The sequence below is a fragment of the Acipenser ruthenus genome, chromosome 4 (genome assembly GCF_902713425.1).
Source record: "Acipenser ruthenus chromosome 4, fAciRut3.2 maternal haplotype, whole genome shotgun sequence".
Lineage (NCBI taxonomy): Eukaryota > Metazoa > Chordata > Actinopteri > Acipenseriformes > Acipenseridae > Acipenser > Acipenser ruthenus.
Window position 1 is genome coordinate 68,531,143 of NC_081192.1, and position 21,691 is coordinate 68,552,833.

Sequence of the window (21,691 nt, forward strand, 5' to 3'; positions counted from 1 at the left end):
GGTTTTAAGCAAACAGACATTGATCCTTTGTATTGAAAAATGAAAAAAAATGTAAAAAAAACAAAAAAAAAAAACAACATTTTGATAATTGAAGAATCATGAATCTATGGGAAGAAAAATAATATTTTTGCATTAGGCTGTTACTAATCTTGATATTTGGTGTTTTCTAGGAACAACACTTTAAAAGAACTCCTGCTATTACCCAGTCTCCCCCAGTATTATAATATAATTATTATTATTTTCCTATAGTGGTAGCTTTTTTAAATGATTTTAAAAATGGGTTGTCTCATTAAAAATGTTCTACATGTGTAATGTGTCTCTCTGAACTATTGTCTCAGTACATTTAAAAAATAAATAAATAAAATGTGGACCGTTATGCACTAATCAAGATTATAAAGAGTATGTGTGTGAGAACCGCTTTGCCGATCAGATGATTGGCTGAACTTTTGAAAGCTACATTTGCATGTATTTAATGAAACACAATTTTATAAAACTTCAGAAATGTGTTGCTATTCAACATGCTGTAAATAAAGGGTATTAAAGGCAATATCTTGAGAACCACTTGTCTGTTGTAATAGATATTTTATGTGTAGATCACGCTGAAATACGTGACTTGTTCATATTAGTCTCTTAGCAACACAACTACAGTGGTTTTACTTCACAAAATACAAACCACAGAATGGAAAACAGAAAGTGGCATCAAATATAGAAGCTAAACAGCATTGAGGAAGTTCAGAATACGGGTTACCCCAAAAATGCAACAATTCTTGGCACAATCAAGGTGTCGTTACCTTGCAGTTACCCAAACTCTGACAGGCTTTAATGTTTTGGATGAATTATGAATAATGTATAATATTTTGTGATTATATGTTTACTTCATATGAATTTAATAGTTCATATATAATTAGATTTAACATTTGAATGACAAGTGATGCTGGAATCGGGTGTCTAGATGGGGACAGCCACACTAACACATATTTGCTAAGTAGGTCCCATATCAGTTTAGAAAACTGGCTTTTAGATCCCAAATTTTATGTCAATCATTATTCAGTGTTTTAAACAAAGGGCAAACTAAATATATCTAGAGTACAGTGAAAGGAAAATTGTGTAAATCATTAAGGGTTTGACCAGGGGTGGAGAAGGGATACTACAATAGAGCTGAATGCATGTGTGGGCATGTGCCAGTGGTATGCCGTGAAGTCCCTCCGTGTATTAAATAGGGACTACAACATTTAATTTTTTTTACCACAGGTCATTGAGAGGTCTGCCTTTTGTGTACGTACGTACATATGTGTATATTTGCATTTTTCCATATATTTATAGAGATATGCTTATCAATTACAATACTGCTGAAACACTACATTTTTCTCTAGATTTGTAATTACAGCCCTAGTTGAGAATATATGGTATTGACATACTTTTTACTTTTTATTTGGACTATGTTATTACACTCCTCCATGCTCACTGGCCAACTGCCGATTCTTCAAATGCACTTTGCAAGTCTTTCCACACAACATGTTTTTCTCCCAGTATTCTTGAAAGCAAGGTAAAGTAAATACACAGTATTACGTTTTTTTATATCTACCCTTTCTCGTCCTTTTCCTCTATATATCCCTATCACTGTCCATTTTTTTTCTTTAACATTTTTACACAGTAATTGCTTCAGCCTATTGCTGCATTTCTTTGAAAACAAAATGTGATATTTAGGTTGGCCTATAGGGGTCACCGTCTCCTCTTAGATCGCTAAGTACAGCTGGGACCATAAAATAACAAGGGAAGATGGCGTTGAGGCTTTGCAGGAACACGCCGCTTTGTGCTACTTTTACTTCAGCTTGCACAAGAGGAACATTGTTTAGTTCACTGAAACCTGTTTTGTTTTACAGGTAACACTTTAAAACAGATTTTACCAAGGAGTGTAATATGTATTGTATTCGTACATGATACGGTGGACTTTTGACACAAACGTAGACTATTGGTTAGCATCGAGAGTGAAATCCTTAAGGTTCACTTGCAATGCAAGACCACAGTAACTTCAATAAACTACGTGTACAGTACTAGTGTATTAATAATGTTTGGTTTGGTTTTGTATTGGTAAATGCGATTGAATTTGGCACCATTTTGTTTGTATATGGCTGTTTAAAAACGGAAAAAAGGGGGGACTGATACGCTGTTGGCGTACCAGGCAAGAAACATTTTCGATTAGGATACAAACTTGTCTGTGGTCTGAGGTGGGGCTATGCTGAAATAAACTTAACTTACTGTTAACAATAGCAAAGCATAATAGCACAACACGTAGGTAACCTGTTATTATAAATATTCAGTCAAATGGATTGGTGTTGTACTGAATATTTAGCCCATACCATTGAATGTAAATCAATTTTGACTCCAAGGCAGATCTCCCACTCAGTATAGTCTAGCCTAGTTCTTTGCAGTCTTTGGCGTTAGAGAGGTAGCATTCTGACCATTCCGTGTAAAGGCTAAGCAGCTGTATTTGTAAGCTTTAACCATAGGTGGTTAAAATGCTATATCAGACAGTGATTCTTTAAATAGACGGTATTAAAACTGTGAGAGTATTTTGTAATATGAATTAAATCACCTTCAGGCGCCCTTAAGACAAGTCAGGAATTTTCGAATGAGGTTTCTGTTTGTGTCGCAGTTATGAAGACTTCTAGCTGTTCCTACCATATGACCAAGTGAATGTACTGTATGCAATTTATCAAGAAAAAATGGCCAGGAATCCCCTTTTGGTCATACCACTTATTATAGTGCATTGTGGGAAGATAACATACCCTTCTGGCTTGCAGTTTGTCAGATTTCAAAATACAGAGTTGGTTGTGTTAATGGTTATTTTATTGTCAGTATGCTTCTGTTAAATATGATTTGTAAGATCAGGTGACAAAATCCTTCCAATTAAAACCTGTGTTAAAACTGACCTCTGAAAAATCTTCTAACTCACACATTTTATAGGAGAGCACAAACTTTATCTGTGACATTACTAATGTGCATGACATTATTAATGTTCTGTGTTCTTCATGATCTGTTCAAGGGTGAGTAGTACTATAGGATAAGAAGTTCTGTAACAGACAGAGGTTTCAAATGAATCTCTATGGCAACGTTCTTGGCTCAAGGCCCCCATGTCATTAGGCATCCTGACTGAGCCCCCCCCCAAAAAATATTTATTATGATACCCTTAGTGAGAGAGCTTGTTTGTTTCTACCAGTAGATATGTACGACTGCTTCTGTTATGTCATTTCTCAGACAGTTGAGAAACTGCTTCATAATGACTCTACTCCGTTATACACTGTCTGACTGCAAATGTAACATAAACCTGCCTGTAAAGGCAAGCAGGAGTGGTATGGTTTATTTTATGTAGGGGGAAGAAAATATATCAAGAACTTCTGTCGAAAAAACACACAGCCTTGACAGGCATCCTGTATTTATATATATATTTTAATTAAATAAATTGACATTATAAAAAGTGCATTATTATAGTTGCCAATTTTGTTCTCTTTACAGTCACTCCCTTTTGTTTTATAATGGTTCTACTGTTAGCGCGGGAACAAGATGACGTCTGTGTTACATTTGAAATAACCCGAAGCACCAAACGTCAGCTTTTCTTTAAATTAATTGGTCCCCCGGTCAGGGGAACATTGCTTTGTCAGGGGCATTTTTATGTGCTACAGGCCCCCTGAAACCATCTCCAGCCCCCAGTTTGGGAAGACCCGCTCTACTGTATCTGTATAGATATTGGTACTGTATTGTGCATTGCAGCATCACACCAGGTTTCTGCAGTCATCCCAGATTCTGATGTAGCCTAAGGGAAAACACTGAACTTTCATACATTTTAAAACAACTCAAATAACATAACTAGAATCACTGCTCTAAAACTGTTTCAAACAAAACAGTTTTCATTTCATTTTTCCAGATTTTATTTACTATACACCCAACATATTAATGGTCAATGTAACCCACTTCTTTCTCTTGCAGCACTTCAGTAATATCAGCCAAAAAAGAAGTCAACGGAGTCAGTCTGCATTACCAACAGACAGGAAGAGGAAACCATGGTGTTTTACTTCTTCCTGGAGCTTTGGGTACCAATGTTATGTATTCATTCATATATATTGCATACTGTAAAACTGGAGTTAAACTGTGTGGTCCAGTGGCTAAAGAAAGGGGCTTATAAGCAGGAGGTCCCTGGTTCAAATCCCACCTCAGACACTGACTCATTGTGTCACATTAACAAGTCACTTAACCTCCTTGTGCTCCGTCTTTCAGGTGGGATGTAATTGTAAGTGACTCTGCAGCTGATGCATAGTTCACACACCCTAGTCTGTGTAAGTCGCCTTAGATAAAGGCGTCTGCTAAATAAACAAATAATAATTAACCAACCAGCTGCTTCCTCTGCAGACTGACATGTTTTCAGCTGTAATACACTTTGACCCAAAAGACACAGCTGAGGTGAAATGACCAAGGAAGTTTAACAGATATCCTGTGAATCACACAGATACTGAGATCCAGATATGTTTTAAAATGAAACTACAGTACATATTTGCTATAACATGTGTTTCTTTCAAAACTGCACATTTGAGCAAATTAAATAGCAAAACAGGTAATTTAAAGAATGATTTAGCTCTACGTGCAACCATTAAATCAAATCTATGGTGTTGATTTCTGATTTGTAACTTTATTTGGTGCTTTTTTTTTTCCTTTTTTGAAGAAACCATGCTAAGCTTTGCAAGTTTTGTTCACAAGAATTATCAAATTTATTCATTAGTTACCAAAATATAATAACAAAAATCCATTGTGAAGTAAGACTAATTTGCCATAAAAAGTATAATGGTAGTTAGGTAATTAACTGTGTAACAAAGCTTATTGCTTAGTGTTACCACATTTTTAGATATTAAGTTTGCTGTAAAGCGGTTTTGGATTATTTCAAATGTTAGTGTATTGCGTGGTTGTATTGTATTTCAGGGAGCGGGCAAACTGACTTTGGACCTCAGCTCAAGTCTTTGAATAAAGACCACTTCACCATAGTAGCATGGGACCCCCGAGGATATGGGCGCTCTATACCTCCAAACCGGAACTTCCCACTTGAGTTCTTCCATCGAGATGCCAAAGACGCAGTGGATCTAATGCAGGCCAGTTCTAATATAGGCAAAGTAACATTCTGCTTAAAAAAATAAAATAAAAAGCATGTTTAAAAGCGTACGGACCACTACATGTTAAGGCCTGCAGTTCAAATGCCCTAAAGAGTCTGTTATTGATTTTCAGGCATTAAACTTTAGTAGATTTTCCATGCTGGGGTGGAGTGATGGCGGAATAACTGCCCTAATTGCCGCTGCACAATATACCTTTCTCATCAACAAACTGGTTGTCTGGGGATCAAACGCTTATGTCACAGAAGACGATATCAAGCTTTATAATGGTAAGGTATTTTTTTTCGATACCTATACAAATACAATACAGTATACTCTTGCTAAATCGAGCCAATTGGAACTGGACATTGTGATCAGTACAAATTACTAACCTGAACAATCTGTACTATCCTAAAAAAAAATACCTTGTGTTTTTTTTTACCCTTTGAATACAACATACAGAGCTGTAAATGTTTTACACATTCACCGCAGAGTCATGATATCGAAGTGTGGTTTCCACATCTGCTATCAGCATGCATTTCATTATAATGGCATGATTCATAATCTGGGCCATTTTGGACTAGTGTGGTTTAGATGAGGAATGTACTATATTATTAAACAAGCAGTTATACATGGCATTCAGTACTTTGCTTGACATTTGGCTACATTATGTTTAAGGCTTCTGTTTTTCAGTTTTTATTCATTTAATTTTTCGGTGCATTTTCGAATTTTATGTAAATCGTTTTTTTTTGTTTTTTTTTCTGGGCTTTCATTTTTTATATACTGTATGAAATTATTGTTTTCGGTTACTTTCCAAAATGCGTGGGTACTCTTAAGCTTTCCTTTGCTGTCTTCCACACCGAAATCTTTATGGTCACGGGCACATTCTTCTGGAGTTTTTGTTTGTAGGCATTTTTTTACATTTCACCACAATTTTCAATTCTGTTTTAAATCCTCCATATCTTACCTGTAATATAGCTTTAAATCCCATGAACAAGACTCCATCCTGATTGTAATCTTGTTTTAAATCTCACAAGCGGAGTCTCCAATTGAAATGTAGGAACGTGCTGCCACTCAGTAGTTGAGGTGGGTTTACAGTATTCTGAACGAATCAATGATAGATATGTCAGGAAGGAGGGAAATTGCCCAGCTGTTTTTGGTTTTTGAATGGGAAAGAGGTGGTCAACATGAATTGAGTAACCATTTCTGGTTTTTATTGGCTATACAATTTGTTTTGTATCGGGGGGGGGGGGGGGGGTATTTTAAACCGAAAAATCATAATTATATTATTATCTTAAGATATGTTTTTATTTGAATCGTGTTGTGGACAAGCAGTCAAGTTATTTTTTGTGAAGAGAATACTCTGTAAGCAACGATCAATTCGGTTGACAAATATTTTTCTAGCACATTTTTCAATCAACAATGGGACAAACCAAAAAATATATAATAATGTATATTAAGTAATCATCTTTCAATTGTATGTGTTTGTAATGCAAAGTGTCAGGGTTGTGACATTTCTAGGTACCAGACGTTACTGCTCTGAGGGGTTAAAGCATGAAACTTCAGTTCTACCATATAATCGCACAAATAGGGCACATGGACTTCTACATTCTGGGCTTCTACATGCTGTTTTCTGAGCGAATGCAGGTGATTCTTTGGTTTCATATATAAGCATGTGCGCCTGTCTCCTAGCATAAGTCCCAATATGGGTGAAGATGGTGATAATGCAAAAAGTGGGGGGCCAATATGTTTAAAAATATGAATTACTGTACACCAGCATGGTAAGTTGTGACATTGTGTAACATTGATAAAAGACCATGTTAAAGCATTGTAATTGGAGTTCTAATAAAGTTTCACTCTTTGCTTTGTTATGAACTGTTATAAAAAAATCAGACATTGAAGCCCATTCACATATCCCATGTGTAAGAACACTCCCATTTCACAAGCTCGTTTGCCTACAGTATTTTCTTTGTTTTCTATGAATTTGTAAGACATGCATGATGACATTTAAAAAAAAAACACTCCTCTTTTTGGCATTATTATATTATGATGATTGTGTAATATTTTGCCCCATGGGAAATATTTAGTTAAATACTTAATTCTATGATATAGCAGCTGTTTAAACCCCTTCAATACGCTTACTTTGTTGTGTTGTGCTCTAGCTGTCCGTGATGTTTCTAAATGGAGTGAGAGGATGAGGAAACCCATGGAGGAGATGTATGGTTCAGAATATTTTGCTAAAACATGGGCTGCTTGGGTGGACGGCATTTGTCAGTTTGCTAAGAGACCAGATGGTAAGACCGAAAAGCCTGTTAATCAATGCAGGTGGCTTCACTGAGGCCTGTCCCAATAGCCCCAAGCAACAGGAACAGAAACGACTCAAATAATCAGTATTTACTTGAAAGCTTATTTGAATAAGGAATAATGTTGGACATATATAGTGGGGGTCTTTTTTGGGCTGGGCTTTAAACATCTCTACGTAACCTCTTGTAGTGAAATGCCAGGACCCCCTGGAAGTGAAGTAAAGTAATATCTTTGGTGAACAATCATACATTTTTTTTCATTAATTGCCTTACTAGAATTATTTTGCTAGCTTTGTGTACTGTAGGAGAAAGAGGTGAAGTTGCATTATTGTTTAAATTATTATTTTTTGATAGAAAAGTGTCTAGTAAGGAAACACTTTCTCTCTTTGTCTCGGATTACAGGTAACATTTGTCGGGAGGTGTTACCGCAGATCCACTGCCCAACATTAATTGTTCAGGGGCTAAAGGATCCCATGGTCCCAAACTTTCATGCAGAATTTCTTCACAAACACATCAAAGGCTCACGGTAAGGAAAAGATGTTTGTGCGATTGATCTTATGAGGATGCACACGACAGATCCACAGGGAAGTGAGGGTAGCCAGTGGGTAATGTGTGACTTTATTTTCTAAGGATTTAGAATGGTGCTCCTTAGGGAAAATAAGATGAAAAAATAACACAATTAGCATGTCCAATGAGTTAGTAAATGACTGCCATCTGCCGTATGACCAGGGGCATACAGACTGAAAATACTGCCCAGTAATTCTTAAACCCCTATTTTTTTAAAGGAGAAAAATATCTGTTCATTCTATAAACCAAAGCATATAGTTCCACTATAGTACCACGTCTCTACGTTTTGACTGCCACTTAAATGGAAGGTTTGTGTTTCTGCTGTACCTTGGTAAAAAATGTCACTTTTATAGCGTTCCATCATAATTTTAGTTCAATAGATTTTTGATAATAGAACCTAAGAGAAAACATTCCAGTGCAATGGTTAACATATTTGGGCTGAAAATCTGAAATAGCTTTTTGAACCTCAAACAAGAACTTAAAGAGTAAGTAGCGGGGTTCTGAAAAATATAGCGTTACACATCCCCACGTGTTGCTACAACTGTTTAAATAACGTACCTGTCATTTTTCTTTTCATTGTTAACATCCCGACAACTTTTTAGACTTTAAACTTTAAAGTCTGTTTCAAAGCTTTTTTCAAAATGTCTGTTGTAGTGCACTGGTTTGAGATCCATTCTCTAAATCACTGCTTTTCTTTTCCGTACCACATCATGGATCGTTATTGCTGTGTTACCTGTTTGACAATGTGGGCAATAATCCTTACGCTATCGGTGCACTAGAGCAGACATTTTGAAAAGAGCTTTGAAACAGACTTTAAAGTGTAAAAAGTTGTCAGGATGTTAACAATGAAAAAATTACAGGTATGTTATTTAAACAGTTTTAGCAACACGTAGGGACGTATAATGCTATATTTTCCAGAACCCTGCTAATTACTCTTTAACCACAAGTTTAAACGAAAGCATACACATGAAGATCTGCCAGTTAACATTATACAGGACTGATTCTTCTGTGATTTTAACTTGAAAGCAGAGTGCGCTAAATAATTTCTCTAGAGGTCAATACATCATCTTTATGGTATTTAGTCAATTGATTTTTTTTATAAACGACAGTCAAGATGAGGCTCTACCAGTGTCCTACATTATTATCCTTAATGTGCATCTACAGCAGTTGTACTACTTGTTCTGTACAGCTTTTCCATTCGTTAATGACAGCAGAAAGACTCAAATGTTGCTCGGCGTATACAGCTCAGTACAATATTCATACAAATACAAACCCAGACAGACAGGCTGGCGCTAGATGCCAGGATCCTCCGAGTTCGACAAGGTACAATCAGCCATTTTAAAAAGGGACTTGTATAATAATATAAATGGCTATTAAGTCCATTATTTTTTTTGTTTTTTGTAAAATATCCAAGGCTGTATTGTGGTGTGCAGCAGACATGTTAACTTAGTGCTGTGTCATTTCTACTAAATAAACTATCATTGTGTCAGCAGGAGCTTGGCGACAGGCAGCCTTGCCTGAATCCTTACTGGTTACAGATCAGAGCAAACAGTCTGTACTCTGAGTAGCTGTGGCAACCACCTTCAGCTATGTATTACACAAAATGTTGACTGCTCGATGTATCTATCAAGGAATTCAGATTTTAAATACAAAATTACAAATGGTTTTATGAACATACGTGCTGTTGACATATTTGGCATGTAGTATCTAACGGAATTATTATTATTATTATTATTATTATTATTATTATTATTATTATTATTATTATTATTATTATTATTATTTGACTTAAAAAAATGCTTTGCTTGTATGTATCCTTGAGAATCAGAATCCATTCCAAATTTAATTGTTCTTTGATTGGTCATGATCACAATGATCATATAGACACTGTTTAAAATGTAATAGAAAACATATGTGATTACCTTTAATTAAAATATCGCTTTTGGTATAAGTATATCATCCACTGGGGATATAGTGGAAGAGTTTTACAAAACAATTTAACCAAGTCTGTTGAAGCTTGATTAGGACATTCTGAATGTCATGAGACTGGGGAAATAAGGAGATGTTTTCTGTGAATTTATAACACATGCATGATGACATTTTAAAATACCACTCCTTGTTTTGGCATTATTATATTCTGAGGATTGTGAAATATTGAGCCCCATGGAAAATATGTAGTTCAGTATTTAATTTTCGATTACAAACTAAATAGCGTTCCAAATTTTAATGAAATGTTTGGAGAAGAGGAAAAGCACACAATGAATGTGTATGATTAGGACAGCAAGCCATATGCTTGAGTAATCTTTGTTATATTAAAACTGTTCTGCTGGTTTAAATTGATATTCTTGATTTTTTTTCTACAATTTGTATTTGTACAGGTTGCACCTGATGCCAGAGGGCAAGCACAATTTACATCTGAGGTTTTCAGAAGAATTTAACCAGATAGTTGAAGAATTTCTGCTGCAGTGACACAGTAGACTGTGCAATTAAACATTGAATCTTGAATGTTGTTCATTTAAAGCTGTTTTGCTTTCTCCTTATTCGTCTTCAAACATCATAACTATTTCAAGAACATGTACAAACATGGTGAGGTCTTAATGTGTTTTGTTGTGTTACAATATCAGTATATTATCCAGGACTGCCACTTGCTGTTGAAATGTGTGTATCTGTATTATAATGTATGTTCATAATATGATCCATAACTATTAAACACCCAATAGTGATAAATACTGCAAGAAACATAATATATTCAAGGACAATCCCAGTAGAGGTCTCTCAGTGTTTTCAGTATGCCCATAATATACCTAACAGTGAATCTAGATGGTCGTGAACAACTAACATCAAAATGTGACAGCAAATGAAGGGCACACAACACATTACTACCAAATCATATTGTAAGTATGGCCCTTCTTTCATAGGAGGAACTATCTGTCTATCCTTTCATATATTACTGTGGTTTAAATCGACCCATGCCTTAAAATGTTTGTCCTTGATTCTTTTCATGTCTTGCTTTTTGCATATATTCACTGTGTTATAATTGCATTACAATACATTTTAAAGAACATTTTGAAACCTTGATTTTGTGGATATCCACAATACTATCTAATCCTGTACTTGTACAGTAAATATATATTTGTTCATAATTCACAAATATTTTATAACTTGATTGATACATAAGCAGCCATCACAGCTTTGATGAAAATCTGACAATTTAAATATTGACACATACTTGTACTTTATCAACCTTTATACTGGCTTTACACCGTTGGCCATAGATAAAATCCATTGATAAATCCCCAAATACAATTTTTGAATTAACACAAACAATCATACATGTGGAACGTATAAAGCTTTTAATGGTTTACACCTATTAAATATTTGTGTGTGCGTTACAGGGCATGATTTTCACATTGTTTAGGTTAAAAAGACAAAACAAAAAACACATTAACATCCAACAACAAAAATAACAATCAAGCATGCGTCATCATGCCTGTTTAAAGGCTTTATTTAAAGTGATGTGCTTTTGGTTGCTGTAATTGACATGCCAGTTGTTGGCAGTAAAGGACAGTTATGCCTCATCTTCGCCTTCCTCATCCTCAAACTCTCCCTGTTCATCTGCAGTAGCATCTTGGTATTGCTGGTACTCTGAGACCAAGTCGTTCATGTTGCTCTCAGCTTCTGTGAATTCCATTTCATCCATACCTTCACCAGTGTACCAGTGCAAGAAAGCCTTGCGCCGGAACATGGCCGTAAACTGCTCTGAGATTCTCTTGAACAGCTCCTGAATGGCGGTGCTGTTGCCGATGAAGGTGGCGGACATTTTGAGGCCCCTGGGTGGGATGTCACAGACGGCGGTCTTGACGTTGTTGGGGATCCATTCCACAAAGTAGCTGCTGTTCTTGTTCTGGACATTGAGCATCTGCTCGTCTACTTCCTTCATTGACATGCGGCCACGGAAAATGGCAGCCACAGTCAGGTATCGGCCGTGGCGAGGGTCGCAAGCAGCCATCATGTTTTTGGCATCAAACATTTGTTGGGTCAGCTCTGGCACGCTCAGGGCACGGTACTGCTGACTGCCACGGCTGGTCAGAGGCGCAAAACCGGGCATGAAGAAGTGAAGGCGGGGGAAAGGCACCATGTTGACTGCCAGTTTACGGAGATCTGCGTTCAGCTGGCCGGGGAACCTGAGACACGTGGTGACGCCGCTCATGGTGGCAGACACCAGGTGATTGAGGTCCCCATAAGTTGGCGTGGTGAGCTTCAGCGTACGGAAGCAGATGTCGTATAAGGCTTCGTTGTCAATGCAGTATGTTTCATCAGTATTCTCCACCAACTGGTGTACCGAGAGGGTAGCATTGTAGGGCTCGACCACAGTGTCTGACACCTTGGGGGACGGCATGACGCTGAAGGTGTTCATTATGCGGTCAGGGTATTCCTCTCGGATCTTGCTGATGAGGAGGGTGCCCATGCCGGAGCCAGTGCCACCCCCAAGGGAGTGGGTGAGCTGGAAACCCTGCAGGCAGTCGCAGCTTTCAGACTCCTTCCGTACCACATCCAGCACAGAGTCCACTAACTCTGCTCCTTCGGTGTAGTGACCCTTTGCCCAGTTGTTACCAGCACCACTCTGGCCTAAACAGTTAAAACAACATATAAAAGAGTAAATAATTAAATTGGTGTGTCATTGAAAGAGATGAGTCTTGAACCAGCAAACCTTCAGTCTTTCCACAAGCCTATTAAAACTTACAGACCCACATTCAGCACATGACTACATATTATTTTGTGTAATCATGCATGGACACTTAACACTTTCCTTTGTGGGTCTCTAAAAGTTTTTTTTTTTTTTTTTTTTTTTTTACAATGATCAACTTTAAAAATAAAATAAAAAAAATAAATGTATTTAACTTGAAGAGACATGCTACAGCAAACAACCAGCAACCCTGTGTTCATAAACAACAAATTACACATCAAGTCAGCTGTGCTTGAAGTTATTGCTTCATTGCTTGCTGACAGGCAATATATTCCTAAAGCCTGCACTGCAGCAGAATTGGTCTTTCCTGCAGGGAATAATACCATATGACCTCATTTGCACAAGGTAGTTATAACAGCAGTTTGAACAATGATATTCACTAAAGGACTAAAGTTTCATATTTCTGATTCAGTAGTGCAAAAGAATTCCTTTAGGATAACACAAGGGGTCAGTTATAGGATCAAATATAACAGGAGTATGTTCAAGTGTGGCCATTGGATTATCTTAAATTGCCCACCACCATATACAGGCTATTGAACCACATTTAGAGGCACCTACTTTTTTTTAAATTTAATTAAACTGTTCTTTTTAATTCCGGTCACCATTAGAATTATGGACTGACCTGCAATTTGAACCAACCCTGGAATCCATCCATTGGGATGTTTGTGTATCACACGTACTGGAACTTTGCATTCTTTTATCATAGAATTGCAATTGTAAATTAAGATTTGTATTGAATTAAATAAATAAACAAGGGCCTTGGGGCTGCTTCACTGAATACTTACCAAAGACAAAGTTATCTGGCCTGAAAATTTGTCCAAAAGGTCCAGACCTGACAGAGTCCATTGTGCCAGGCTCCAGATCCACAAGGATAGCACGGGGTACAAATTTGTTACCTGTGGGAGGAACAAAGTGACATTATCAATAAACAAAGCTTGCCATGGTCAGCCTTACTGTTAACAAGAAACCTAGTGTACTATAGCATCAGCCTCCCACTGCAGTCAAGAAAGAAAAACTGCTTGTATCAGGATAAAAGCTGCTGAGCTTCATCAAACTGACAAAGCAATAAGAACTGTGTTTTTCTTTCAACTATCTTCACTGTATTCATTTTCTGCATAATCACCATTGTCCATGTTCTACAAAGTGTCTGCACTCATTTAGACAAACAGATTACTATATTGTGTACAGCACAGCACATTTAGCCCGGTACAAATTAAAATTTTGTGTGGATTCGGTAATTATCAAAAAGCAACTTAGTTTTGCAAAGTGCTAATGTTGCTACAATGTGTGATGTTCCGTCTGCGTTTCTCCCGTTTGAATTATGTATGTCTGCCTCATACTCTGCAGTCTTTTTTTTAGCACAGACGGCAGTGGAGCCTGACAGGCAAAATAAAATTACAGCAAATCCCAGGTAGAATTTTTTTTTAAATTGGGTCATATGAGTGTACAGTAAAACCCTTGTTTGTACATCTTCATCGTGATCATATAGTAGGTAATGCAGTAAAGCTATAGGCTTTAAACAGCAAAGGCAATGAATGCATGATTACAATATACAGTTGATTCAATTAACTGGTGATAGATTTACTAGGTATGCTTTCCCTCTAAATACTTGTATAACTTTATTATAACTAGGGAAAGGAGGTTGCTTTTAAATTGTATTTAACTAGATCATTTAAATATTTGATCAACAGGCTCATACATTTAAAAAAGAAAACAAAGCTTTAATATAGTAATCTGTGAAGGACTGACATGAGACATTAATTCAAAAACAGTGTTACACTTAGGTAGAAAAAGCAGTGGGTCTAATAAATAATGACAATACATTACCAGAGGCTTCATTGTAGTAAACGTTGATTCTTTCCAATTGCAGATCACTGTCCCCGTGATAGCTGCCGGTAGGATCAATACCGTGCTCATCACTGATCACCTCCCAAAACTGGAATAGAATAATGCAATGTTTAATTTAGTACTTCTAATTGTGTCAGTCATTTACAAGGTCATTTCATCTGATGGTGCCATTTGCTGAAGATATGGTAGGGGTCTATAGAGAGGTTATATTCGCAGGTCCCGATCCGTTGTACGTGCGGACATCGATTAAAATAAAGTACTACTACACAAGCTGTTAAACGGTAAACGAAAGCGTAAATTGGTCATTAAATATGAATTGTATTTTAATAATAGGGTGGGCCCTACCATCTTAAGATACTAACCCACTCGATTTAAAAAAAGCACAACACTGGAGTGAAATAATAATAAAAAATGAACAACGTGAGTATACATACATATACAGGTATTGATATTATTAATTCAACGGTAGAGTACAGTAGGTCTACATTAAAATTAAAGTCCCACACCTCTTCCACTCTTACCAAGATCAATGAGACCGCACCCATCTCCTACACCACAGCCATATTATAAATCGACAGTCTTTCTTTTTGTAATAACTGAACTGCAGGCTACATGTTATTAATATGATCGTACAAAACTGATTACAAAATAGCCACATAAAGCATGCAACAATTTAAATAGTTTATTTGGAGAATCCTACACGTAGGACACCAAAAGGACCTGAATTAAAATTCCTATCACCTAGTGTCTCGAAATGTCTATAGAAGACACTCAACAAGCCTACAATTAATTTGCGTTAATTACGAGTATAAATTGAGCACAATGGAGGTAAAGCTGATTGGAAAAATGTAATACCATGCCAACCAAAAAGTTTGATTGACAGCCTAGTTATTGGTCATTCACATTATGCGACAGTACTCAGCATTTAGAAAGAGGTAAGTGTACAATAATGTAAAGAATAACATATCCAAATCTATATACTGCCCCTGCCTTTTATGGGGCTGTACAGTATGTAAGCATATAATAAACAAAAAAATATGTGTAAATAAATATATACTATTTCATTAAAGAATGACCCCCACCACACTCCCTATAGATATACAGTATTTGGAGTTTGGCAGCGGTTAACTACTTAGAATGACTGTATGCATTTAATTATTTTCTTTCTCATTTCATACCTTGGCACCGATCTGATTTCCACATTGCCCCGCTTGGAGGTGCACGATCTCTCGCATGTTGATGGCTCTGTTGCGTTGCCTGTCGACTTGCCAATGAAACCTGCTTCTCGTCTGTTCTAGATGCTCCGGTCTCCAGCTAGATGCAGCATCCACGACAGATATTTATAACTCTCATCCAGCCATGCCCATACACGACCCTCGTTAAAAAAAAAAAAAAAAAAAAAAGCCGGTTGGTTGATATCATGGCAATCTGCCGAGACTCACATCACCACTAGCCAATCAGCGTGGTATTGGGTTTTGACTCACTGTCAGTGTGGTACCTATGGGGGTTTTGCATTAGAGAAATACAGTATGTACCGGTATATTCATTATCTACAAGGAGAATCATTAATGGCTTCAAATAGTATGAAAATGAATGACAATAGATGTAACACGTTATATACTGGAATAACACGGTATGCTTATACGTGACGTATCGTAAAATAGTCCTACATATATCCAGTAATACAGTTGCTGTCTACTATTTGCACATCACAAATATTTAATATGAAAATGTTCATGAAACTATTCTTGAGTGATGTTGGCTTTTTAACAACGGGTAATTAAAGATTCATGACTATTAACTTTATACTTGGATAACATTACATATATATATATATATATATATATATATATATATATATATATATATATATATATATATATATATATCCTACTATTTACAGAAGAAAAAACCTATAGCGGTCTGGGATTGCCCATGGTATTGGTACTTTTCATTACTTCTGCCAAGTGTACTGGCCTTCAAGTGCCAACACACAAACAGTGTCTATGCAATGACATTATTCCTACTGTTTAGTGGTTTCAATGTTGATTACTATGGCATCTGCATGAGAGGGGTTTCTTAAGATGAAAAATATGCATTGGCTTGCTAAGCAACACATAACCAATATGTCTGAATTGCTCTGACAATGCGAGAACAAAATGTATCCGAGTAACTTTACCTTTGTGCATTGCGGTGTTACTTTTTTTCCCATTTAAGGTCGAGCGGTTCAGTTGACATTGAGACTAAGTCTTTACGTCTCGGTATCCTTGAATATATTTTTCACAGGAGTATATATCAAACCTGCTGAGGTGTCCAGTACCAACTGTCATTTTGAAAAAATTTACGATATTTATAATTAAACTTAATATATATATATATATATATATATATATATATATATATATATATATATATATATATATATATATTCTGTTGCCATGTTTTAATGACAGTTTTAATGAAATGTAAATTATATTTTAATCAGTAGGACTAATAAAGCACTAACTACCAATAACCAATTAAACAATACGTTTGTTTCATTTTAGATATTATTTAAAAGTCTGCATAAATGGCTGCGTAAAAGGGTCTAAATTGAAAGATGGTTCAGAGGGAGACTAAGCAACCTCTTCAGGTGCTGTCTAAGTAAAAGAAGAGTAAACAACAACAACAATAACAACAACAACAACAACAACAACAACAACAACAACAACAACAACAACAACAACAATAATAATAATAATAATAATTAATTGCAGCTTTTATGCAGTGCACAGAAGCACTGACTGCAAACACGTATCGTATACTACTTGACTGCAGTCTACAGGATTATGCTTCCCCATATTCTGTATTCGTTTGGGTAAAATCCTGTCCTACTGTATATGTTTTTGTAGTAATATACTATATGTAATCGTACCTTTCCTAACTAGCTCGTATTTTCACCTAATTTCTAAATTTCAGAAATACCTTCATACAGTATTTAGATAAATCGTAACATAAGGCCTCCTGCCACTAGGGGCAGTAACACTAGTCAACGATCTTTAGAGAAGTTCCTCCCGGTGTTTGCAGTATCTTATGAGAAGTGTATTTTAGTAGTAACATATGTCAATGGATGTTTCGATTAAGTATCATGCTTTTAAATAAAAACGTAGAGTATATTATTCTAAAAACACCCTGCTTTAAGTACGAGGGTCGAAAAGTATATACAAAGTAGAATTTATGTACAATGTGATCCTGTTTGTAGTTATCGATTGACACTGTCTTTTAACAAAGCAGGAAGTGACTTGCACGTTGATATTATGGAGGTGTTATGAGCTGAGGTAGCAGTTTTGTTTTGGATGGCTGGTCTCTTTAAATTTTAAAACATGGCAACAGAAGAAAGTGCAAATCCAAAACCCGTGCTCACCGAAGGTGCGATTTCGATTCACAATTTTTCGGAGAAGATTTTGGAACAGGTTGTTCATTTCCACGTTATGAAAATGAAAGACTGTTTTTTTCTCTGGGTCGGAGCGACTCCGAATCTTTCCAATTTAGCGGTGGCCATGTGCAGCAAATTTGTAAGTCATATTGATTTTTATTATTACTATATAATAATGACCGGTATTGTGTTTGTTAAACAATAAAGTAGCTTATCAAAACACTGCAGTTTGCGATAGTACCTTGCATTACTATAGTGACAGTGTTAGTCCCTGCTATTAACTCATCATTGCATTGGCTACCTTGCCTCATGCTATATTTATTTTTTCATTCTAAAGCATGTTTCTTGTGCTGACGAACAAAAAAAAAATAAGTATGTAGTCTAGAGTTCACTTGAGCTGGAGTGACCGTTGTCTATTGCTTTACGGTTAGTATTGTTAGCGTTGTTGCTAGTTGTATTAATCTGACCGCTTGTTTCTCTCTCCTCTTAAGGACTCTGTACCTTTGTCTACACTGGTTCTTGGGGATACTTCTGACACCACCTCAAATTCTCTTGCCCAAAGATTAGGTAAGTTGACTACAGCACTTAACATTGGTGTTAAAAACTATTACTTGCTATTACTTGTTAAACATTTTAACAAGTAATAGTTTTGAACAAATCAACAAAGGGTCTATAAATTAATTGTTTTCATTTTGACATACACAGTATGTCCAATAATTGAACAATACATGTATGCAGAATTTAATATTTTCTTATGTGTAGATTGCCTATTTCTAGGTTAGCTTAAGTAAAAGTTGGATGGAAATAAGTTTGCTCTTGAATGTAAGGAAAAAAGTAATTAAAATGTCTGATGTATGATTGACTGTATAACACAGGGATAATGATGGATATTCCTCTATAGATGTTGTTGTTTCTTTTTTTTTTATACTTTAGCCAAGAAGACAAAAAAACAGGTGTTCGTCAGCCATAACATTCCTATCACAGAAACCAACCTTGCACTGCTCATTGAAAACAGAATAAAAAAAGAAATGGAACTTTTACCTGACAAATTCTAGATCGGTTTGTACTGTTGCTGTATATTTTATAGCAAAATAAAATTAATTAAAAACGTGTGTGTTGAAAATGTTCTACATCTTTTATTATTCATTTTGAAGATATTGGTAACAAGAAAACCAAATGCAGCTTACATTTCTGATTCTGATTTTAATTCAAAATTGTCTTCCATATGTACTTTGTAAAAGCCTAAGCTAGTCCTGCCCAAACACGGTCCTGGAGAGCCCCTATCCAGTAAGTTTTGTAGGTCACCCTAAATCGCAAATTTCTAAAGACTGGGAACACATGGAAATTATTGATCAATTAAGCAAATAACTTGTTCAGTTAAGGAAACTCTGGTCATTGGGCCAGTTTACATGCTGGGAAAATGTCATGACTTGTTTACTGTCATGATTTATTTAAGGTGGTACGGTCTGGATTACAATTTGTTAGTTTTGGTTTATGTTTGAATACAAAAGTAATACATTAATTATACAAAAATCAAATACAACATGAAGTTTCAAAGCAGGAATTGTTAAATTAAACAAACCAAAATTTTCTAAAATTATAATTCAGCCGTACCACCTTAAATAAGTCATGACAGTAGACAGATAAGTCATGACATTTTCCCAGCATGTAATCCAGGCCATTGAGGGCTGAAAAGGGTAGTTCATTTTTTGTACCAAATGATCTCTAAATGACTTCATTTTAATAAATCACCTGCTTAATTGATCTCAGTGAAATTGTTCCAGGTGTTAAGAAATTGATGATTAAAGGTTACCTATAAAACCTGCTGAATAGGGGCTCTCCAGGACCGGGTTTGGGCAGCAGTGGTTAAGCTATGTGGAATGTTCGTTCTAAAACAGGGCTTCTCAAACTCTGTCATGGGGACCCCCTGTGTCTGCTGGTTTTCATTCCAACCGAGCTCTTAATTGCTTAACTAGACCCTTAATTGAACTAAATTTGCTTAATTAGACATTTTTACTTGTTTTCAGCTCTTAAACGGTTCCAGTTCAAATGTTATAGCTAACTTTTTAAGAGGTGAAAACAAGTAAAAAGGTCTAATTCGGCAAATGATCAGTTCAATTAAGGGTCTAGTTAAGTAACTGAGAGCTCGGTTGGAATGAAAACCAGCAGCCACAGGGGGTCCCCACGACAGTTTGAGAAGCCCTGTTGTAAAAAGTATTACACTAAATTAATTTAGTCCTGTGCAGTTCCAGTTTTACCCAAAAGATGGCAGTACACGGATCTTATTCAGAGCCCTAGAAACATGAAGAGAATTTTGTTCAGAAAATTCACAAGCATACCTTTACCATCACAATCTTAAAAGGTTGGGCTACTTTTCAGTTTGGTCCAAAATTAAAATACAAATTCTGGAAAAAGTAATAATTCATATTTCTTTCTTTTTTTGTCTAATAATTATCATCCCTGTGAGGAAAGCTTGAATGTTTTTGCAAACCCTCTGATGCCGCATCTACTACAACTACTAATCTCATAAACCATTTAATCTGGAAACTTCATATTTTCAGTGCTATGGAAACTCCTTAGTTAAAATCTAACAGCACCCTTCACTTTGGAATTCAACCTGTAATAGCCACATATTGGGTCATGACTTTTTGGATGATTAAGACTGACCACTTCAGGGTATTGTATACATATGTATTATGTTCAGGTTTAATTGTGGGTGTTGTAAAAGTAGAATTAACCCTTTACTGCTAGTTTATTTATTTTTTTTGCAAAGCTGCCACTGCCGAAAGCCTTTGAGTTGGGGATTTTTAATTTGCTAGGTTATTTGGACATTGCTAAATGTGATGCTGAGCAGGACATTGATTACTTATCAACTGCCATATTGAGATTTTGTGACTTTTGAAGCTACAGCTGCATAGAGTTGGTACGCTTTTGAGTTATTGTATTATTTGAGTTCCATTATCAGTGAGTGCTGTCCAGTAACAATCTGTCATTTCACTGCTGCATTGCTTTGGCCATATCAATGACACGGATGTTTTGACATAAGCTTTATAGTTGATACACAGTTCTATTTTATGATTATCTCCATAAGGTTCCATTACTGCTGGTGTCCAGCAAACCACCATTTCAATGCTCATGGATACCTACAGGAAACCCTGCTAGAACAGGACTGGTGGCAATCCGGTACTAATATTAAATCTTACTGTAAGGTGACACCTGCCCTTCCTGGAATAGTAAGAGTTCTTTAAATTAGTCACCTTTGTACTGAAAGTACAAAATTAATCGGGTGTGTAACTAATTTACATGCATTATTTACAGATAATTGATGGCAATTGAAGGAATGAATCCAATGTACAATGTCTTTACATGGCACATCTCAGTGTACTATTAGTAACAACGTATATTCTGTTAGAAGCGCATACGCCAACACGCATAACAGTAGACCTACCAAGGACAGCATTACTATAAGAATTTCAAATTCATTCACTGCATAATCAAGTTAGTGCTGAATTTAATTGCTGAAGTAATTATTCCAAGAGTTTGACATTTGCTAATATTTTAATTAATCTACCCCTCTAGCATCTTCTCCTCTTGTTCATCAATTACAGTATATCTATATATAAAAAGTCTATATCTTTATGTTGCAGAATTAAGAAAAAAACATTTGTTAGTGAGA

At 36.0% G+C, this 21,691-nt stretch overlaps 3 protein-coding genes across 4 annotated transcripts; 2 read left to right on the plus strand and 1 right to left on the minus strand.

Annotated features, from left to right (window-relative positions):
• Positions 1–1,744: 1,744 nt before the first annotated feature.
• Positions 1,745–11,067, plus strand: bphl (biphenyl hydrolase like). 2 transcript variants are annotated; one of them, XM_059022693.1, is made up of 7 exons: positions 1,745–1,883; positions 3,988–4,091; positions 4,972–5,159; positions 5,272–5,425; positions 7,298–7,429; positions 7,841–7,964; positions 10,384–11,067. In XM_059022693.1, the coding sequence occupies exons 1-7, from the start codon at positions 1,780–1,782 to the stop codon at positions 10,472–10,474; spliced, it is 897 nt and encodes a 298-aa protein (XP_058878676.1). In that variant the 5' UTR covers positions 1,745–1,779; the 3' UTR covers positions 10,475–11,067. The 2 variants fall into 2 exon arrangements, with proteins under 2 accessions (XP_058878676.1, XP_033855331.3); XM_033999440.3 differs by having other exon boundaries at positions 4,972–5,138.
• Positions 11,068–11,343: 276 nt separating this feature from the next.
• Positions 11,344–15,955, minus strand: LOC117399974 (tubulin beta-2B chain). Its single transcript, XM_033999439.3, has 4 exons — positions 15,779–15,955; positions 14,580–14,688; positions 13,538–13,648; positions 11,344–12,634 (listed from the first exon to the last, which is right to left on the minus strand). Exons 1-4 carry the CDS (start codon positions 15,833–15,835, stop codon positions 11,574–11,576), a joined length of 1,338 nt encoding a protein of 445 aa, XP_033855330.1. The 5' UTR covers positions 15,836–15,955; the 3' UTR covers positions 11,344–11,573.
• A 1,683-nt stretch (positions 15,956–17,638) lies between these two features.
• psmg4 (proteasome (prosome, macropain) assembly chaperone 4) lies at positions 17,639–19,127 on the plus strand. The gene is made up of 3 exons (XM_033998284.3): positions 17,639–18,154; positions 18,507–18,582; positions 18,949–19,127. The coding sequence occupies exons 1-3, from the start codon at positions 17,963–17,965 to the stop codon at positions 19,068–19,070; spliced, it is 390 nt and encodes a 129-aa protein (XP_033854175.3). The 5' UTR covers positions 17,639–17,962; the 3' UTR covers positions 19,071–19,127.
• Positions 19,128–21,691: the final 2,564 nt, after the last annotated feature.

Coding starts and splice junctions, on each gene's coding strand:
- psmg4 (XM_033998284.3), top strand. CDS start 17,963: ATGGCAACAGAAGAAAGTGCAAATCCAAAACCCGTGCTCACCGAAGGT. Junction 18,155..18,506: donor TGGCCATGTGCAGCAAATTT/GTAAGTCATATT, acceptor TCTCCTCTTAAG/GACTCTGTACCTTTGTCTAC. Junction 18,583..18,948: donor TTCTCTTGCCCAAAGATTAG/GTAAGTTGACTA, acceptor TTTATACTTTAG/CCAAGAAGACAAAAAAACAG.
- bphl (XM_059022693.1), top strand. CDS start 1,780: ATGGCGTTGAGGCTTTGCAGGAACACGCCGCTTTGTGCTACTTTTACT. Junction 1,884..3,987: donor AAACCTGTTTTGTTTTACAG/GTAACACTTTAA, acceptor TTTCTCTTGCAG/CACTTCAGTAATATCAGCCA. Junction 5,426..7,297: donor CGATATCAAGCTTTATAATG/GTAAGGTATTTT, acceptor GTTGTGCTCTAG/CTGTCCGTGATGTTTCTAAA.
- LOC117399974 (XM_033999439.3), bottom strand. CDS start 15,835: ATGCGAGAGATCGTGCACCTCCAAGCGGGGCAATGTGGAAATCAGATC. Junction 13,649..14,579: donor TTACTACAATGAAGCCTCTG/GTAATGTATTGT, acceptor TTCCTCCCACAG/GTAACAAATTTGTACCCCGT. Junction 12,635..13,537: donor GCCAGATAACTTTGTCTTTG/GTAAGTATTCAG, acceptor TTAACTGTTTAG/GCCAGAGTGGTGCTGGTAAC.